General features: G+C 41.8%; 1 protein-coding gene across 2 annotated transcripts in view; it reads left to right on the forward strand.

The window, feature by feature from the left end:
* Positions 1 to 11: 11 nt before the first annotated feature.
* The window catches only part of MKI67 (marker of proliferation Ki-67), a 29,198-nt gene continuing 14,074 nt past the window's right edge, over positions 12 to 15,135 (forward strand). Inside the window, exons 1-11 of one of the 2 annotated variants that reach the window (XM_017858697.1) lie at positions 42 to 147; positions 487 to 661; positions 2,989 to 3,067; positions 3,161 to 3,276; positions 6,590 to 6,656; positions 9,357 to 9,402; positions 9,885 to 10,961; positions 12,294 to 12,469; positions 13,474 to 13,786; positions 13,877 to 13,995; positions 14,105 to 14,276. In XM_017858697.1, the coding sequence (XP_017714186.1) occupies positions 570 to 661; positions 2,989 to 3,067; positions 3,161 to 3,276; positions 6,590 to 6,656; positions 9,357 to 9,402; positions 9,885 to 10,961; positions 12,294 to 12,469; positions 13,474 to 13,786; positions 13,877 to 13,995; positions 14,105 to 14,276 (2,257 nt within the window). In that variant the 5' untranslated portion in view covers positions 42 to 147; positions 487 to 569. Of the gene's footprint in view, positions 148 to 486; positions 662 to 2,988; positions 3,068 to 3,160; positions 3,277 to 6,589; positions 6,657 to 9,356; positions 9,403 to 9,884; positions 10,962 to 12,293; positions 12,470 to 13,473; positions 13,787 to 13,876; positions 13,996 to 14,104; positions 14,277 to 15,135 lie in introns of both variants that reach the window. The other variant, XM_017858698.1, reaches the window with a different exon arrangement.

A 15,135-nucleotide genomic window follows, 5' to 3' on the forward strand; every position in this document is an offset into this window, starting at 1 on the left:
GGGCTGCGGCCCGGTGTGTGCGGCGCGTGGCGGGCGCAGCTTACTAGGCGAAGGTGAGCGCGGCGCCGGCTCCTCCCGCGGCGGACTTTGGGTGCAACTTGGCTAGCGGTGCTTTGACAAGTGGCCTTGGGGGCCGAATCGTCCCAGGTGGGCTGCGGCCGGGACGGCCGGGAGCTGTCCGGGGTCGAGGGCTGAGCCGCGGGGAACCCCCGAGCTCTGCGGGGACGGGCAGGGGAAGGACGCGCGGCCTGGGCCCGACTGCTCCTGGGCCCTGGCTAGGGCGTCTGGGTGGAAGCTCCCGGGAGGCGCAGGCGCTGGCGACAGCACCCCGGCCGCAAGACTTTGGGGCGCCGGGGGCTGCGGTCGGATTGTCCTGGGGTCCCCGCTGGCTAGCTGCGGTGTGCGCCTGTGTGGCCGGGGATAGGTGGATTGGGCACGCGGCTCTTAGCTCCTTTGCTATCAGAGTAACCCGCACCTCTTTTGCAGTGGAAGAGCTGTAAATTTGCTTCTGCAAACCTTTTGGTACCTGGCCTTCCTCTACGGATTATACTCAACTTCTTGTTTAGAAAATGGGGCCCACGAGACGCCTGGTTACTATCAAAAGGAGCGGGGTCGACGGTCCCCACTTTCCCCTGAGCCTCAGTACCTGCTTGTTTGGAAGGTGAGCGCCGCGGGCGCGCGCGGACGTTTTAGCTGAGAAAGAGGAAAATATCTTAGTCACAGTACATGGTCCAGAAACGCGCTCTAGGATTGGGTCCTGCTGTCGCTTTTCCTTGGTGCTTCTCCCATTCGTTACTAAGTTGACATAGTTGTGTTTTGTTTGTTTTGCCAAATTTAAGTTTGATGCTAGTGTTTGTATGTTTAAGTGGTTTTAAAAATCAAGCCAATTTAAAAAATCCATTTTCTAATCGCGATAAAGATGTAGATGATCTTCATACCTCACTGGCTTCAGGCAGGCGTCTGAAGATACTGTGCGCCCCCGAGTCCCACCACAGTGGACATCACTGGCCACTGGGGACCCTGAGAGAATGGAGGAAGGAAGCCATACACTTGCCTCTTGGCTCTTTGCGGCAATAGGAAAATGGGACAGAAAGTCTTCCTGCCTGGAATTTGAGAACGTTTCCTCTTATGTTGCTGTCCCGTTTGGTGGTGGTAATAACACTGTCCCTGTATAACAGGCACAATGCTAACAGTGGCCCTACCAGCCTCTGACATATGTCCCACTAGAGGTCTGAGAAGGGGTCACTTCCTGTGTGGCCTGGGCCCTGAATCTCATCCCAGCCTCACCCCATCCTCCCAACCCCATCCCTACCTTGTTCCTCCCGCCTAAGGCATTCCAAGCCCTTGTTCACCTTGGTACTTCTTACACACTTGGAAGTTTACGATGGGAAAGTTCTCCCCTTCCCCAAACTTGTGTGATTTCCATCATTCAGGCATCAGGTGAAATGTCACCTCCGAGGAAGCCTTGCATGAAAACTTGTGTTTCCAACCCCACAGCTTCACGGGTGAGTTGTGGGTTTGTCTCCCACTAGGCTGAGCTCCCCAAAGTCAAGGACTGTCTTGTTACTACACAGAGGGTGTGATCAATACCTAGCATTCTGGCAAGGGTCACTAGAAACACCGGCTGGAGCCATGGATTTGCAATCGCTTGAGAGCAGTGGTTCTCACAGGAGGGTCATCTTACCTTCCAGGAGTCATTTGAATTTCCAAGTCACAATACAGTAGGGGGACATGCGCTGTCATCGCGAAGGAGAGGTCAAGGTGGACAGCCTACCAGGCTCAGGGCAGCCCCCACAATACAGAAGCATCTGACCCAAGATGTCAACAGTGCCAAAGCTCAGAAACACCCATCCACCTATAGTCGTCCTCCTGCCAAACAAATTCTCAGTTGTAAGGGATAGTCTCTCCTTTGCTCAGATGTCCTGTTACCTTAAAGTCAAATTATTCTATTTGGGGTTAAGGAAGCTTTTCACTTTCCATAGATACCTTTCTCTTGAAAAGGAAAAATATAAACATTTCATCTCAAGTGGCAGTCCTTTTGCTTTTCATACAGTAGTCCTTGAATATATTTTCATGCAAGATTTTATAATTTAGAAACTAATTCCTAAGTGTTTGGTCACATGACCTGGGTAGGAAGAGAGATTCTTAGACTCCAAAGATTCAGATGGAGAACAGACAGGCCATTGCATAGTTTGTTCAAATTTTTAAGATCACGGGCTAGAACAGGAACACTGAAGACTCCAGGAACCTACTAATGAACTGTTCTGATTATTAGTTTGTGTAGGTTTAGGAATTGTCTCTTCCGCTACTTTGCCGTGGTATTAGCTTTCTGTGGAAAAACAAGTTGAATTTAGATTTTTTTTTGTTGCGCACAAGTTAGTATTTTTATTTAGAGACTTTTGAATCTGTCCGTAAATTCAGTGTAGTTTTAAAACAACAATGCAAAGCTCACCCATAATGAGCATTTACTATGTGCTAGGCAAATTAGTGACAGGCACAACCATTTAATTGTTTGAACATCACATGATGTACTCTATTGTATATGAAGAAACTGATGCACAAAAGTGCTAGCATAAAATAAGCACATTTGGGAATGATTAAACCTCTAAACATATTTAACATTACAAACAAACGTTTTGAGAAAGCACAGAGTATTAAAATAGTCATTTTCCAAAATTGATATAAGTACTCCTTTATTTGAGTCTTTTAAGTATAGCTTTTTACATAAAAGGTAATTCAATTTGTATTCTAGTGTTTTCCCTTATTTTCATGTACTCTCTGTTTTAAAGATCTAATAGTTACATGATTAATACTTCCAAAAGTTCTTTGCAAAATGCAAGATCGTTTACATTGCCCATTTTGTTACTCCTTTATGTCAATTATGTTTACAGATCAAACATTCTAGTCAAATTATGTTTTATTTTGGGAAATTGAGGTAATGTTTTAAAAAGTTGTAACAACCAAAAAACCTTCTTCTCTTGCATGAAGGGGTATTGAATGTGACATCCGTATCCAGCTTCCTGTTGTGTCAAAACAGCATTGCAAAATTGAAATCATTGAGCAGGAGGTGAGTGGTTTTTTGGAGATCTACTTTTAAAGCTTTTAGTTCACTTTCAATCTGTTCATTAGTTACATATTTTCCCCTTCTTTTCACTTGCAGGCAATATTACATAATTTCAGTTCCACAAATCCAACACAAGTAAATGGGTCTGTTATTGATGAGCCTGTACAGCTAAAACATGGAGATGTAATAACCATTATTGATCGATCTTTCAGGTAGGTAAAAGCTGATTGGTCTAACAGTAAATGTCATCTTCTGATTAACTGTAAACTAGTGTCGTAGTCAACTGTCATTCTTCTTTAATGTTCATGGATGTCAAAGTATTTCAGGTTTTCATTCTCAACACTAATCTTAATTTAAGAGGATATGGATCTAGGAAGATGACTAATTGGGACAAAATGTGATGGAATTCAAGGATTTGGGTGCAAATAATTACGCAGAGGAAGGTTGACCTTGTCCTAAAGGAGTTTGTTATTTTCTTCCAAGTGTTGCGAAACTGCATGAGATTTTTCTATTCTTTTTTATTTTAAAGCAAAATACACTCAGAGAAAAAGGTACAAAACAAGATGGACAGGTCAATTTATCATGCGAACACCCTTTTGATCACTGCCTATTATAATAGAACTGATTTGTGCTCTCCCAAAATTTATATTTTGAATTCTTAACCCCTCGTACCTTAGGCTGTATTTGGAAAGAGGGCATTTAAAAAGGCAATGAAGGCTTTTTGAGGCCATTAGTATGGCCCTAATCTGATGATTGATGTCATTATAAGAGGAGATTAGGGAACACATGCACAGAGGAAAGCCCACGAGAAGAGGCAGCAAGAAGGCAGCCATCTGCAAGTCAAGGAGAGAGGCGCAGAGAAGTCCAGTTCAGCTGACACCTGGCTCTCGGACTTCTGGCCTCCAGCACTGAGAAGGGCATGTCTGTTGTTCAAGGCGTTCAGTCTGTGGGACTTTATTATGGTGGCCTTAGCAGACTAATATACCGCCAGCTCATATAGAACATTTCCAGAAGCATTTTAAAATGCTATTTTCTAATCCCGACTTCCTTCCCTCAGCAAGTAAACCACCGTTTTGGCTTTTAGGATATCAAACGTCTCGAGTTTCATTGCCTAAGCATGGATCTCTGAACACACTACAGTTTTTATGAAACTGTTCTTATGAAAGTCCTTAACAGTGATATAAGAATGTATACATTTGTGCCTGGCTTGTGCTTTTATGTGTGTGAGATTCGTAGCATGTTGGACATCTCTGTAGTTTGTTCCTTCTCATGGCATAAGTATTTCACTGAAAAAAATATGTTTAATATATACAATAATATACATAACTATACAGAATTCCTTTATTCTTGATGGACATTTGACTAATGTCCAGTCTTTGAAATGTGTCAGGGTTTGCTTTATGAGCAGATATGGTTAATTATTTTACTAATCTGCCTTGCGTAATTGAAAACTGTATTCTACAGTGTCTCAGATATTTTATTTGTATATGTGTGTGTGTGTATATATATATATCACTCACACACAGATACACACACTCCCCTTAGATTCAAATCTTCTATATTCTAATAAATTTTCCCTTACTATTACTCTAAGAGATATGTTCAAATCACCTACTGGGGATTGATTGATTGATTTGTTTTTATCTCTGTCAGTTTTTGCTTTGTATATTTTGAGGCTGTACTATGGTGTACAAACTTAGAATTATGTCTTCTTGGTGCATAGAACTCTTTGTCATTTAGAGATGTCCTCTATTTTTAGCAATGCTTTCTTTCCTGCTTAATGTTTCCTTTGGATGATGAATATGGCTAAACTAATTTCCTTTTGGTTAGTGCTTGTGTAGTATAACTTTTTCCACCCCCTTAATTGTAACTTTTCATAATTATTATGGTTTATTTTAAGTTGTCTCTTGGAACCTGCTGTCAGGTGAACTCTAGTGTTTAACTGGAATATCTTTTTGCTGGATTGATCCTTATGTAAAATGTCCTTTTTCTCTATGAATAATTTTTGTCTGAGGTGATTTTGTCTCATGTTAATACAGCACTCCTCTTCCCCTCTGCTTGCTGTTTGCATAGTATATCTTTTCCCATGCTTTTATTTTAAAGGATTGTGTCTTTGAATCAAAATTGTGTCTCTTGTAGACAACATATTAGTTGGGTCATTTAAAAATCCATTTTGCTAAATGGATCTCTGTCTCTGTTATTGTCTTCATTCGTATTAGATAGTTGTTTTTTTAATGCACCACTTAAATTCTCTGGTCATTTATTTTACTGTGCTTCTTGGAAGTTTGCCTTCATTTTAAAGAGTATTTTATTTAATACAGACTTCTATGTAGGAAGTTTTTTTTGTTTGTTTGTTTGTTTTTGAGACAGAGTCTTTCTCTGTCACCCAGGCTGGAGTGCAGTGGTGTGATCTTGGCTCACTGCAACCTCCGCCTTCCGGGTTCAAGTGATTCTTGTGCCTCAGCCTCCCAAGTAGCTGGGATTACAGGCGCACACCACAACACCCGGCTAATTTTCGTAATTTTTAATAGAGATGGTGTTTCACCATGGTGGCCAGGCTGGTCTCGAACACTTGACCTCAAGTGATCCACTCGCTTCAGCCTCCCAAAGTGCTGAGATTACAGGCATGAGCCACCACGCCCGACCTATAGGTAGGAAACTTTTGATGTGTATTGGAGAGCTGAACTATTTTTCCAAAACAAGATATTATCCAAATTGAGATAAATTCAGATGATTAAAGACATCCAACAAAGATTAGAAAGTGAATCTTAGAAAGAGAGACTTGATTCCAAACTCTCTACCATGGAAACAATTTCAGATGTCTGACTGCTTCAGATCTTACTTAGGTTGCCTGTAAATTCAAATCAGTTCATTTCACTGAGGCCAAAAAGTTTTCATTATGCAAAATAAAGGATTGCTTCTATGACTTGATCACTGAAGCTTGCCAGGATAATTATGTACCTTGCTAAATGTGATCTTCCTAAGATGTACCTGTCTTGTTCAGATACAGACTGAGTATGTGGGAAACTGAAGTGATCATAGCTTTGTAGTTACCCTGTAGTGTAAGCGTAGCTTTTTATTTACCCTGAAGTATGTGACTTCACAACGTGAGAAAGATTCAGTTACCTACAGGCTTCCTGGCTGGCCTTCCAAGCCATCAGATGATTTCCATGGACTTAAACTAGAAGAAACTTGACTTTGCTCTCATGTGCATTAGCTTCTGTCATAGAAGGTGCTTGGAAATATTGTCAAATCATACCTGGGCTAGTCGTCAGTGATCAGAGGTTAATCTGGGTCCCTAACCTCTGACAGTGGTGTTTCAAAACAAACTTGATGCAACTAATCCTAGTTTTTAGTGTAAGAGCACTTTTCTAACTCTAAATTTATTTCTTTATATAAGGTGATGTCTTGAACTAAACCCAAAGTTTGTTCCTTGATCCTTGGACATTAAGTGGATATGGAGACTTCCTCCCCAGGGTATAAATTTTTAATCAGGATCTGTGTCTGTCGTTCTATGCACTGCAGGTATGAAAATGAAAGTTTTCAGAATGGAAGGAAGTCAACTGAATTTCCAAGAAAAATACGTGAACAGGTGATGGGAAATATCCAAGTTTGGGCTCTGATTCTTTTTGATGATATGAAATCATTTATGTATGCTTTGATGATTTCTTACTTGAAATCAGTTACAAAGAGGGTGGTTACTGGTTATAGTAGGAAAATGTAACTAAAGTATTAAAATAAGTTGAACTTAGACATATTGAAGTAATCTAAAACACTATTTCCTCTTTGTTGTTCAAAATCAGGGTACTAAGTTGGTTTTACACTTTTGGCCAATAAGTCTACTAGAGTATGTTGTGAGTTTTTTGCAAGCCCATGATTAGGATAACTCCAACACATAGAGGTAACATTTGGGAATTGCTTTATCTGGTGGCTCATTTTGTCTCCCAGTCATTGTACTCATCCATCTTTATGTGTCTGAAATAATCACATTATGAAAATCCTAAGTGCTGAAGATGCTTCTCTATTTTGATAGACGACCCATGAAACAAGAAGAGGGATCCTGTGCTTTGTCATGTGAAAGAATCCTATAGTTTGAGTATATCAGTGTGGAACAGGTATTCAGATTGTACAGCTTATGAAAACATAATTGTCAGCACATGCTTGGAAATTTAGATAGTTTGAGTATATTATTGTGGAAGAGGTATTTTAGTTGTACAGCTTATTAAAACAATTGTCACCATGTGCTTGGAAATTTAGTGGGATTTAGGCTTAGGATAAGCCCTGAGAGTTCATATTTTTTCTACATTTTAGAGTGCTCCTAAAGCTAGTTTCAGATGAGCTCCTTGGAATATCTTGGCTTAGGAGAGTTATCTTAGGTGCCTGAAATTAGTAATAGGTACTCTTGAATTTCAACATTTCTGCCTTTTTTTTTTTTTTTTTTTTTTTTTGAGATGGAGTCTCACTCTGTCACCCAGGCTGGAGCGCAGTAGTGTGATCTTGCAACCTCTGCCTCCCGGGTTCAAGCGATTCTCCTGCCTCAGCCTCCCGAGTAGCTGGGACTACAGGTGCACACCACCGTGCCTGGCTAATTTTTGTATTTTTAGTAGAGACGGGGTTTCACCATATTTACCAGGCTGGTCTCGAACTCCTGACCTCGTGATCCGCCCACCTGGGCCTCCCAAAGTGTTGGGATTACAGTCTTGAGCCACCATGCCCAGCCCATTTCTGCCATTTAAAGTACTGCTTCTTCCCTAGAGGAACAGCCTTAATGTTGAGCCTGGTGGTCATCAGTTCCTGTGCTGGAAGCCAGTTTTTGAGGCTTCCCACGCTGCAGCTGCCAGGCAACTTGCTAGTCTATGGGAGTGAATAAACCAAAAAGCCAGTTGAACTATGGGTTAGATATGTGCCCCTCAACAGTCTAGGAACTGTTTGTTCTGTTAGTGGTCTGTGGTACAGGAAGTACTGAAATGGAGTATGTAGGAAATACGACAGCAATTCGACAGCAATTTTTTGGCTATTGAATATAATCATCCAACAAAAGTGAGATTATATACTTTACATATTTGTAATTTTATTAATAGTTCATTTATATCGTTTAGTCATAGGATTCTTGTTCCACTTCAGATTGGAAATAAAAAACCATCCCTCACATAGATAGTTTTAGAAGCAAGGTGTTATGTATCAGGAAACTTGAAATTGATTAACTAAGGAAGTTAGATTCCTTGCCTTTGGTAATATTTTTTAGATATTTTCTTAATAATCCAGATGATAAGCTTTTCTTCCTTTGGGACATCAGACTTTTATAAAAGTTTTATGTATGTGTCATTCTTTAGTTCTTCCACCCTTCCAGAAACAATTCCATATGAAGGAAAGTTAGGGTGCTGTCTCTGGGGAGCCAAATGGGGGCCCTGCGCCTGCTCCCAGGCTGTGAGGTTGCAGAACCTGTGAGTGTATCATGTGTGCCTATGCCATTAATTTACTTAGGGTGAATCCAGGCTCTCAGATCCACCCTAAGTATCCACCAGCCAAGAGGGCACACATGCCAAGTGGAGCCTCAGTTCATCCACAGGTCCTATGGTCCATTTCTGAGAAAACTGATGAAGCAGTCAGTAGTTTTGAGCTCATGGGGGGTTACAGGTCTTCAGTGTAGGTGATGTTTAATATTGACTTTGGTTCTTCCGCAATAGGATGTTGGGAAATAACTTTAAAGGAAGTTATAAAAACGCACCGAGGTTTGATTTTAGTAATTTTAAGCCTCGAGTTTGTTTCCTATTAATCACTCACTATTTTTTAGCGAGTCAGCTAAGAAGTACTTTTATCCTGACCACTGGCTCCCAATTGACTTGAGCTCATTTCTCAGTCTTTAAAAGTCATATAGGAGTGGTTTGGTAAAGAAAATACTTTTTTATTGTTTTTATTGTTTTTTTTTTTTTTGAGACAGAATCTCACCCTGCTGTCCAGGCTAGAGTGCAGTGGTGCAATCTCTGCTCACTGCAATCTCCACCTCCTGGGTTCCAGCACTTCTGCCACTTGAGTAGTTGGGACTACAGGCACCTGTCACCAATCCAGCTAATTTTTTGTATTTTTAGTAAAGATGAGGTTTCACCATATTGGCCAGGCTGTTCTCAAACTCCTGACCTCAAGTGATCTGCCCACCTTGGCCTCCCAAAGTGGTAGGATTACAGGCATGAGCCATCGTGCCCAGCCAGAAAACAATCAATATTTTCACTGTTGTGACTGTCAGTATTTACAAAGGCCTGCAAATAACTGTTCTTATTTTCCCAACTTATAGGAGCCAGCACGTCGTGTCTCAAGATCTAGCTTCTCTCCTGACCCTGGTGAGTAGTGGTTGGGTTTTGTTCCAGAATCCTGAAAGATCAGGTCTTTGCGAAGCATATTGGCAAAGAAGGGGCAGCAAGAATGCCAGTGCTAAATGTCTAGCCTGTCAGAAGTGGAGGAGGTGTCATTTAACATGTCAACAACAGACAGATGCCTAATTGTTTTCCCTTGGCGGCTGATGGTGTGCTGTGCTTAAGAGAGACTCTAGATATGAGAAAATTGCCTGTTCAGCTGTCAACTCAGTTCTCAATAGTTAGATAGCATGTGATATTTCATACTGGTTATTGGAGCTAATGTGATTTATTTATTTGAATCATAATTCTAGTATAAGACTTGCAAGTTTTAGGCATTAAATAATTTGTAGGCCAAGTAAAAGCTAACTTTAAGACAACCTGAAACAATTAAAATATTGAATTCCACAAATGTTAATCATTGAGAAAATGTTGAACTTCTGTTTCTTATTTCATAATTCATTGTCAAGATGAGAAAGCTCAAGATTCCAAGGCCTATTCAAAAATCATTGAAGGAAAAGTTTCAGGAAGTCCTCAGGTACATAACAAGAATGTCAAAGAAGACAGTACCGCAGATGACTCAAAAGACAGTGTTGCTCAGGGAACACCTAATGTTCGTTCCTCAGAACATGCTGGATATAATGTCAGAAATTCAGCTGATCCCATTTCCGGGGATTTTAGAGAAATTTCCAGGGTAAAATTAGTGAGCCATTATGGCGAATTGAAGTCTGTTCCCACTACACAATGTCTTGACAGTAGCAAAAAAAATGAATCTCCCTTTAGGAAGCTTTATGAGTCAATGAAGAAAGATTTGGATGTAAAATCACAAAAAGGAAATTTTCTACAGTGTAGAAAATCTGGATTACAAACTGATTACACAACAGAAAAAGAAAGTGCTGATGGTTTACAGAGGGAGACCCAACTGTTGGTCTCATGTAAGTCAAGACTGAAATCTGGTGGAAGCGGCCACACTATGGCAGAGCCTGCTTCACCTGAACGAGAGCTTGACCAGAACAAGGGGAAGAGAAGAGACATGGAGTCTGTTCAGACTCCCAGCAAGGCTGTGGGCACCAGCTTTCCTCTCTATGAACCAGCTAAAATGAAGACCCCTGTACAATATTCACAGCAACAAAATTCTCCACAAAAACATAAGAACGAAGACCTATATACTGCTGGGAGAAGAGAATCTGTGCATCTGGGTAAAAGTGAAGGCTTCAAGGCTGGTGATAAAACTCTTACTCCCAGGAAGCTTTCAACTAGAAATCAAACACCAGCTAAAGTTGAAAACACAGCTGACTCTGCCGCTATGCCAGAAAATCTCTCTTCCAAAACCAGAGGAAGTATTCCTACAGATGTGGAAGTTCCGCCTACAGAAACTGAAATTCACAATGAGCCGTTTTCAACTCTGTGGCTTACTCAAGTTGAAAGGAAGATCCAAAAGGATTCCCTCAACAAGCCTGAGAAATTGGACACTACCGCTGGACAGATGTGCTCTGGGTTACCTGGTCTTAGTTCAGTTGATATCAGCAACTTTGGTGATGCCATTAGTAAGTTTATTTAATTGTAAATTTGTTTTTTCTAAAAGATAAACAACTTCTATGTAGCTGTGAGATCTTCCTTCATTCAGTAGTGATTAGCTTTGTGGAAGAGAATGTAAGCGCGTAAGGCACAGGGAGAAGACAGACACGCACACTGTTTTTGCTGATAGATGAATACTGAAGGCCTAGGTAATTATAACAAGGAGTGACAGAGGAGATGGAGGTTGTCAGGGAAGCATGAAGCAGGGGTTATTGAAGGAGATAGGGTGGCCCCAAAAATATTTGATTCTCCTCCATCTATCACAAAATAGAAAAGAGAATAATCATAATTGCTTTTCACATGGAGTTCTGAACTACAATCAACTGTATCATATGAGTTTGGTCGTGTGGAATAAATCACTGGAAATCATTGAACATAGTGGTAGTTCTCAGGTGTTGATACTCTGGTTTCAGAGTGTCCTACAAACAATTTGCTGTAAACACTGGACTGTACCCATGAGTCTATATGCCAGGCAGATTTCCACGTGCTTGGCAGACATGAACACCTGATCCTTGGTGCAGTAGCAGTGCCCATGGCTAGGTTGTCTTTTTAGATCTGTGTCACAAATGAGGAAACGGACAACGCAAGGCCACCCAGGCAGTGGCAGAGATAGGACCTTCACAGCAGATATGCTAGCTCCTTGGGAGCTTCCTACACTCCTAGGGATTGGCTATTAGAAGAAAAGTTGTCTGGGCCATAGACGCAGTATTCGTACTCCAGGCTGTGTTTCTGCAGGTGGCCCATAGCGGTGGGGCATGAGGCTATCGATAAAATAAGGCGTGTAACATCAGTCTCAGTGTTCCACCAAGCCTCCTAGTGGGGAAGCATCACTTAGGCAAGGGATTTACATTAACTGGTGGCTCAGGAAAATGTGTGGCCGGTACTGAGCTCAGAACCACCTGGAGGAGTTTTTGCAACTCATGCATTCCGGTCACTGGGTGGGTCAGGGTGAGGTCCAAGTGCATGTCTTTAGAGAGTTCTCTCCGGCTGTCGTCCCCCTACTCCAAGGTGAAAGCTACTGCTGCAGACTCCTCCTTTCTATGTCCGTGCATAATGTTTCAGCATTTTAAGGAAAGCCTCTCTGCTGTCCAGTGGGAACCTGACGTCTCAGCGGCCACTCCCGCAATCCTTTAGGAACTCTTAGTGGCTTAGCTTCGCCAGGACTGCAAGAATGGAGGCGTGCTGTAGGTGGTGTTTCGATGACTTTTCACTTGGTTCGTGTTTAATACTAATGTGAAGTAAATCACTAGTCTCAGTGTGTTTTTTCATTGCTCTTTCCACGTTTGTATTCATTACTTTAGATGAGAGTGAGGGAATACCTTTGAAAAGAAGGCGTGTGTCCTTTGGTGGGCACCTAAGACCTGAATTGTTTGATGAAAACTTGCCTCCTAATACGCCTCTCAAAAGGGGAGAAACCCCAACCAAAAGAAAGTCTCTGGTAACGCACACTCCACCTGTCCTGAAGAAAATCATCAAGGTGAGTTGAACAATTAGCATTCCCGTTCACATCCAGTGGCTCACACACCGGCTACATATTCCTTTCCAAATACTGACACAAGTGGAATTATGATGAAGACCTTTATTTATCTATTTATTTATTTACTTATTTATTTATTTGAAGAAACAAGTTTTTAAAAAGACGAAATGAAAGCTCATTGATACAGGCGCCAGCAGAGGAGCCCCTGGGTCCCTGACCCTGGTGCTGATGCGACTGAGTTGGGGGAGTCCTTGATGTCCTTTTCGTGCAGAAGTTCCCAGACACTCACGCTTACAGCACTGCGTAATCACCTGTAGGCACCATCAGAACAACCAATTACAAAGATTCTGGATACATTACCACATTGACCCACAAGGATTGTTTTACTTTCTTTTAGAGTTTTATAGTTAAGGCATTTACCTGGTGTAAAGGAAAGTCATCAGTGGCACATCTAGCTTTTACACCATCAGCTTTGAAAATACTTGCTTACCTCTTCCTTTGCTGTGTTGTCCTTCCTGGGTTTTACACCCCTGGGAACTCATGGCCTTATAGCTCATAACCTTCATAATGGGGCCTGGGCGGTCTTTCTTTTCTTCTCTTCCCAACAGGAGTGGAAAGTGATGCCTGGCTCCCTTTCCATTCTACACTGGCCCCCAGGGGCAAGCGGCCCTCCTTCCATGTGGGCTGCCGGGGCCTGGGTGCCCACGGCTGGTATTTACTGGGACTGAGATCAGATCCTGCTTGTCTTTCACTGATCAGGACATTTGTTCCACCTTTCTACCTGAAATGACCTCACTTCAGACTTTGCTTCCTTCTGTTTCCTGTTTTTCCTTCAATGACTGAGACAGTCTCACCTCTACCATAGTCTTGAAAGACAGTGGCGTAAGCGTTTGATGCTTCAAGATTTAAACAGCTGAAATTCTTAATTGAATAGGTTTTTATCAGTCATTCCAGAGATGTGACATCCTTGTTAAGGCTTCTTGTCAACAATTTTGTCTTGTCAGGAACAGCCTCAACCATCAGGAAAACAAGAGTCAGCTTCAGAAATCCATGTGGAAGTGAAGGCACAAAGCTTGCTTAGAAGCCCTCCAGCTCCTAGTCCTAGGAAAACTCCAGTTGCCAATGATCAACGCCGTAGGTCCTGCAAAGCAGCCCCTGCTTCCAGCAGCAAATCTCAGACAGAGGTTCCTAAGAGAGGAGGGAGAAAGAGCGGCAATCTGCCTTCAAAGAGAGCATCTATCAGCCGAAGTCAACATGACATTTTACAGATGATATGTTCCAAAAGAAGAAGTGGTGCTTCGGAAGCCAATCTGATTGGTTAGTCTTGCGTTAGAACACATATATTAAGGTGAATTGTTTCATGAATGCTAGTTTTTAAAAAGTTCCATCATCTTTTTCCTTTGACAGTTGCAAAATCATGGGCAGATGTAGTAAAACTTGGTGCAAAACAAACACAAACTAAACTCATAAAACATGGTCCTCAAAGGTCAATGAACAAAAGGCAAAGAAGACCTGCTACTCCGAAGGTAGGGGCCTCACTGAATGCTGCTTTACACATCCGGGTGTCATGGAAGCTTGCATTCAGTGTGGATTCATGCTTTAATGTCCTGTTTACCTCCTTCCTGTTTTCCACAGAAGCCTGTGGGCGAAGTTCACAGTCAATTTAGTACAGGCCATGCAAACTCTCCTTGTACCATAATAATAGGGAAGGCTCATACTGAAAAAGTACATGTGCCTGCTCGACCCTACAGAATGCTCAACAACTTCGTTTCCAACCAAAAAATGGACTTTAAGGAAGATCTTTCAGGTAAAAACATAGCCTTAGATCTTACAAGTCTTTTGACTCTACTGTTTTTTTACTGTGTTAATGTTTGTTTTGCTAACTGTGTTTATCTGCTGTGAAAGGGATTATAAAAAACGACTGAGTCACCTTTCTGGGGTCTTAGTGTTCAGGGAAGACAAAGCTGGTTTGGCTTACAAGGACAAGTCTCTACTAATTTTTGGGATCACGTGTCCTGTGTGAAATAGGTGTGGAAATGTCAAATGCATATCTTTACCCTGGACAGCAGTGTATACATAGAAAGCTGGAAAGTGCTTTACAGTGAAGAGAGTTAACTTGTTATACCTGTAACTACACTAATAGTTTATACCAGGTGTGGACCAGTTGTTTTTGAGCAATATTTTGCTTCTTCAGGATTTACTTTCTAGGTAGCTTAACTTTCTTGAAAGAAAGCCCTATGAGAAGATTCCCATAAACAATTGATTGTTGAAGAAATGTTTCCACTTGATTCCCACTCTGGGTAAATTGTGGCTTGACTTGTGTAATTTAAAGTGGGAATGGCCAGCACGGTGGCTCACGCGTTTAATTCCAGCACTTTGGGAGGCCGAGGTGGGCGGATCACCTGAGGTCAGGAGTTTGAGACCATCCTGGCCAACATGGTGAAACCCCGTCTCTACTAAAAATACAAAATTAGCTGGGTGTGGTAGTGCATGTCTGTAGTCCCAGCTACTCAGGAGGCTGAGGCAGGAGAATCACTTGAACCCGGGAGACAGAGGTTGTGGTGAGCCGAGATTGCGACATTGTACTCCAGCCTGGGCAACAAGAGGGAAACTCCGTCTCAAAAAATTAAAAAATAAAGTGGGGATGATGTAGCAGATAGGGATGG

The sequence above is a fragment of the Rhinopithecus bieti genome, unplaced genomic scaffold (genome assembly GCF_001698545.2).
Source record: "Rhinopithecus bieti isolate Rb0 unplaced genomic scaffold, ASM169854v2 scaffold_42745, whole genome shotgun sequence".
Taxonomy (NCBI): domain Eukaryota; kingdom Metazoa; phylum Chordata; class Mammalia; order Primates; family Cercopithecidae; genus Rhinopithecus; species Rhinopithecus bieti.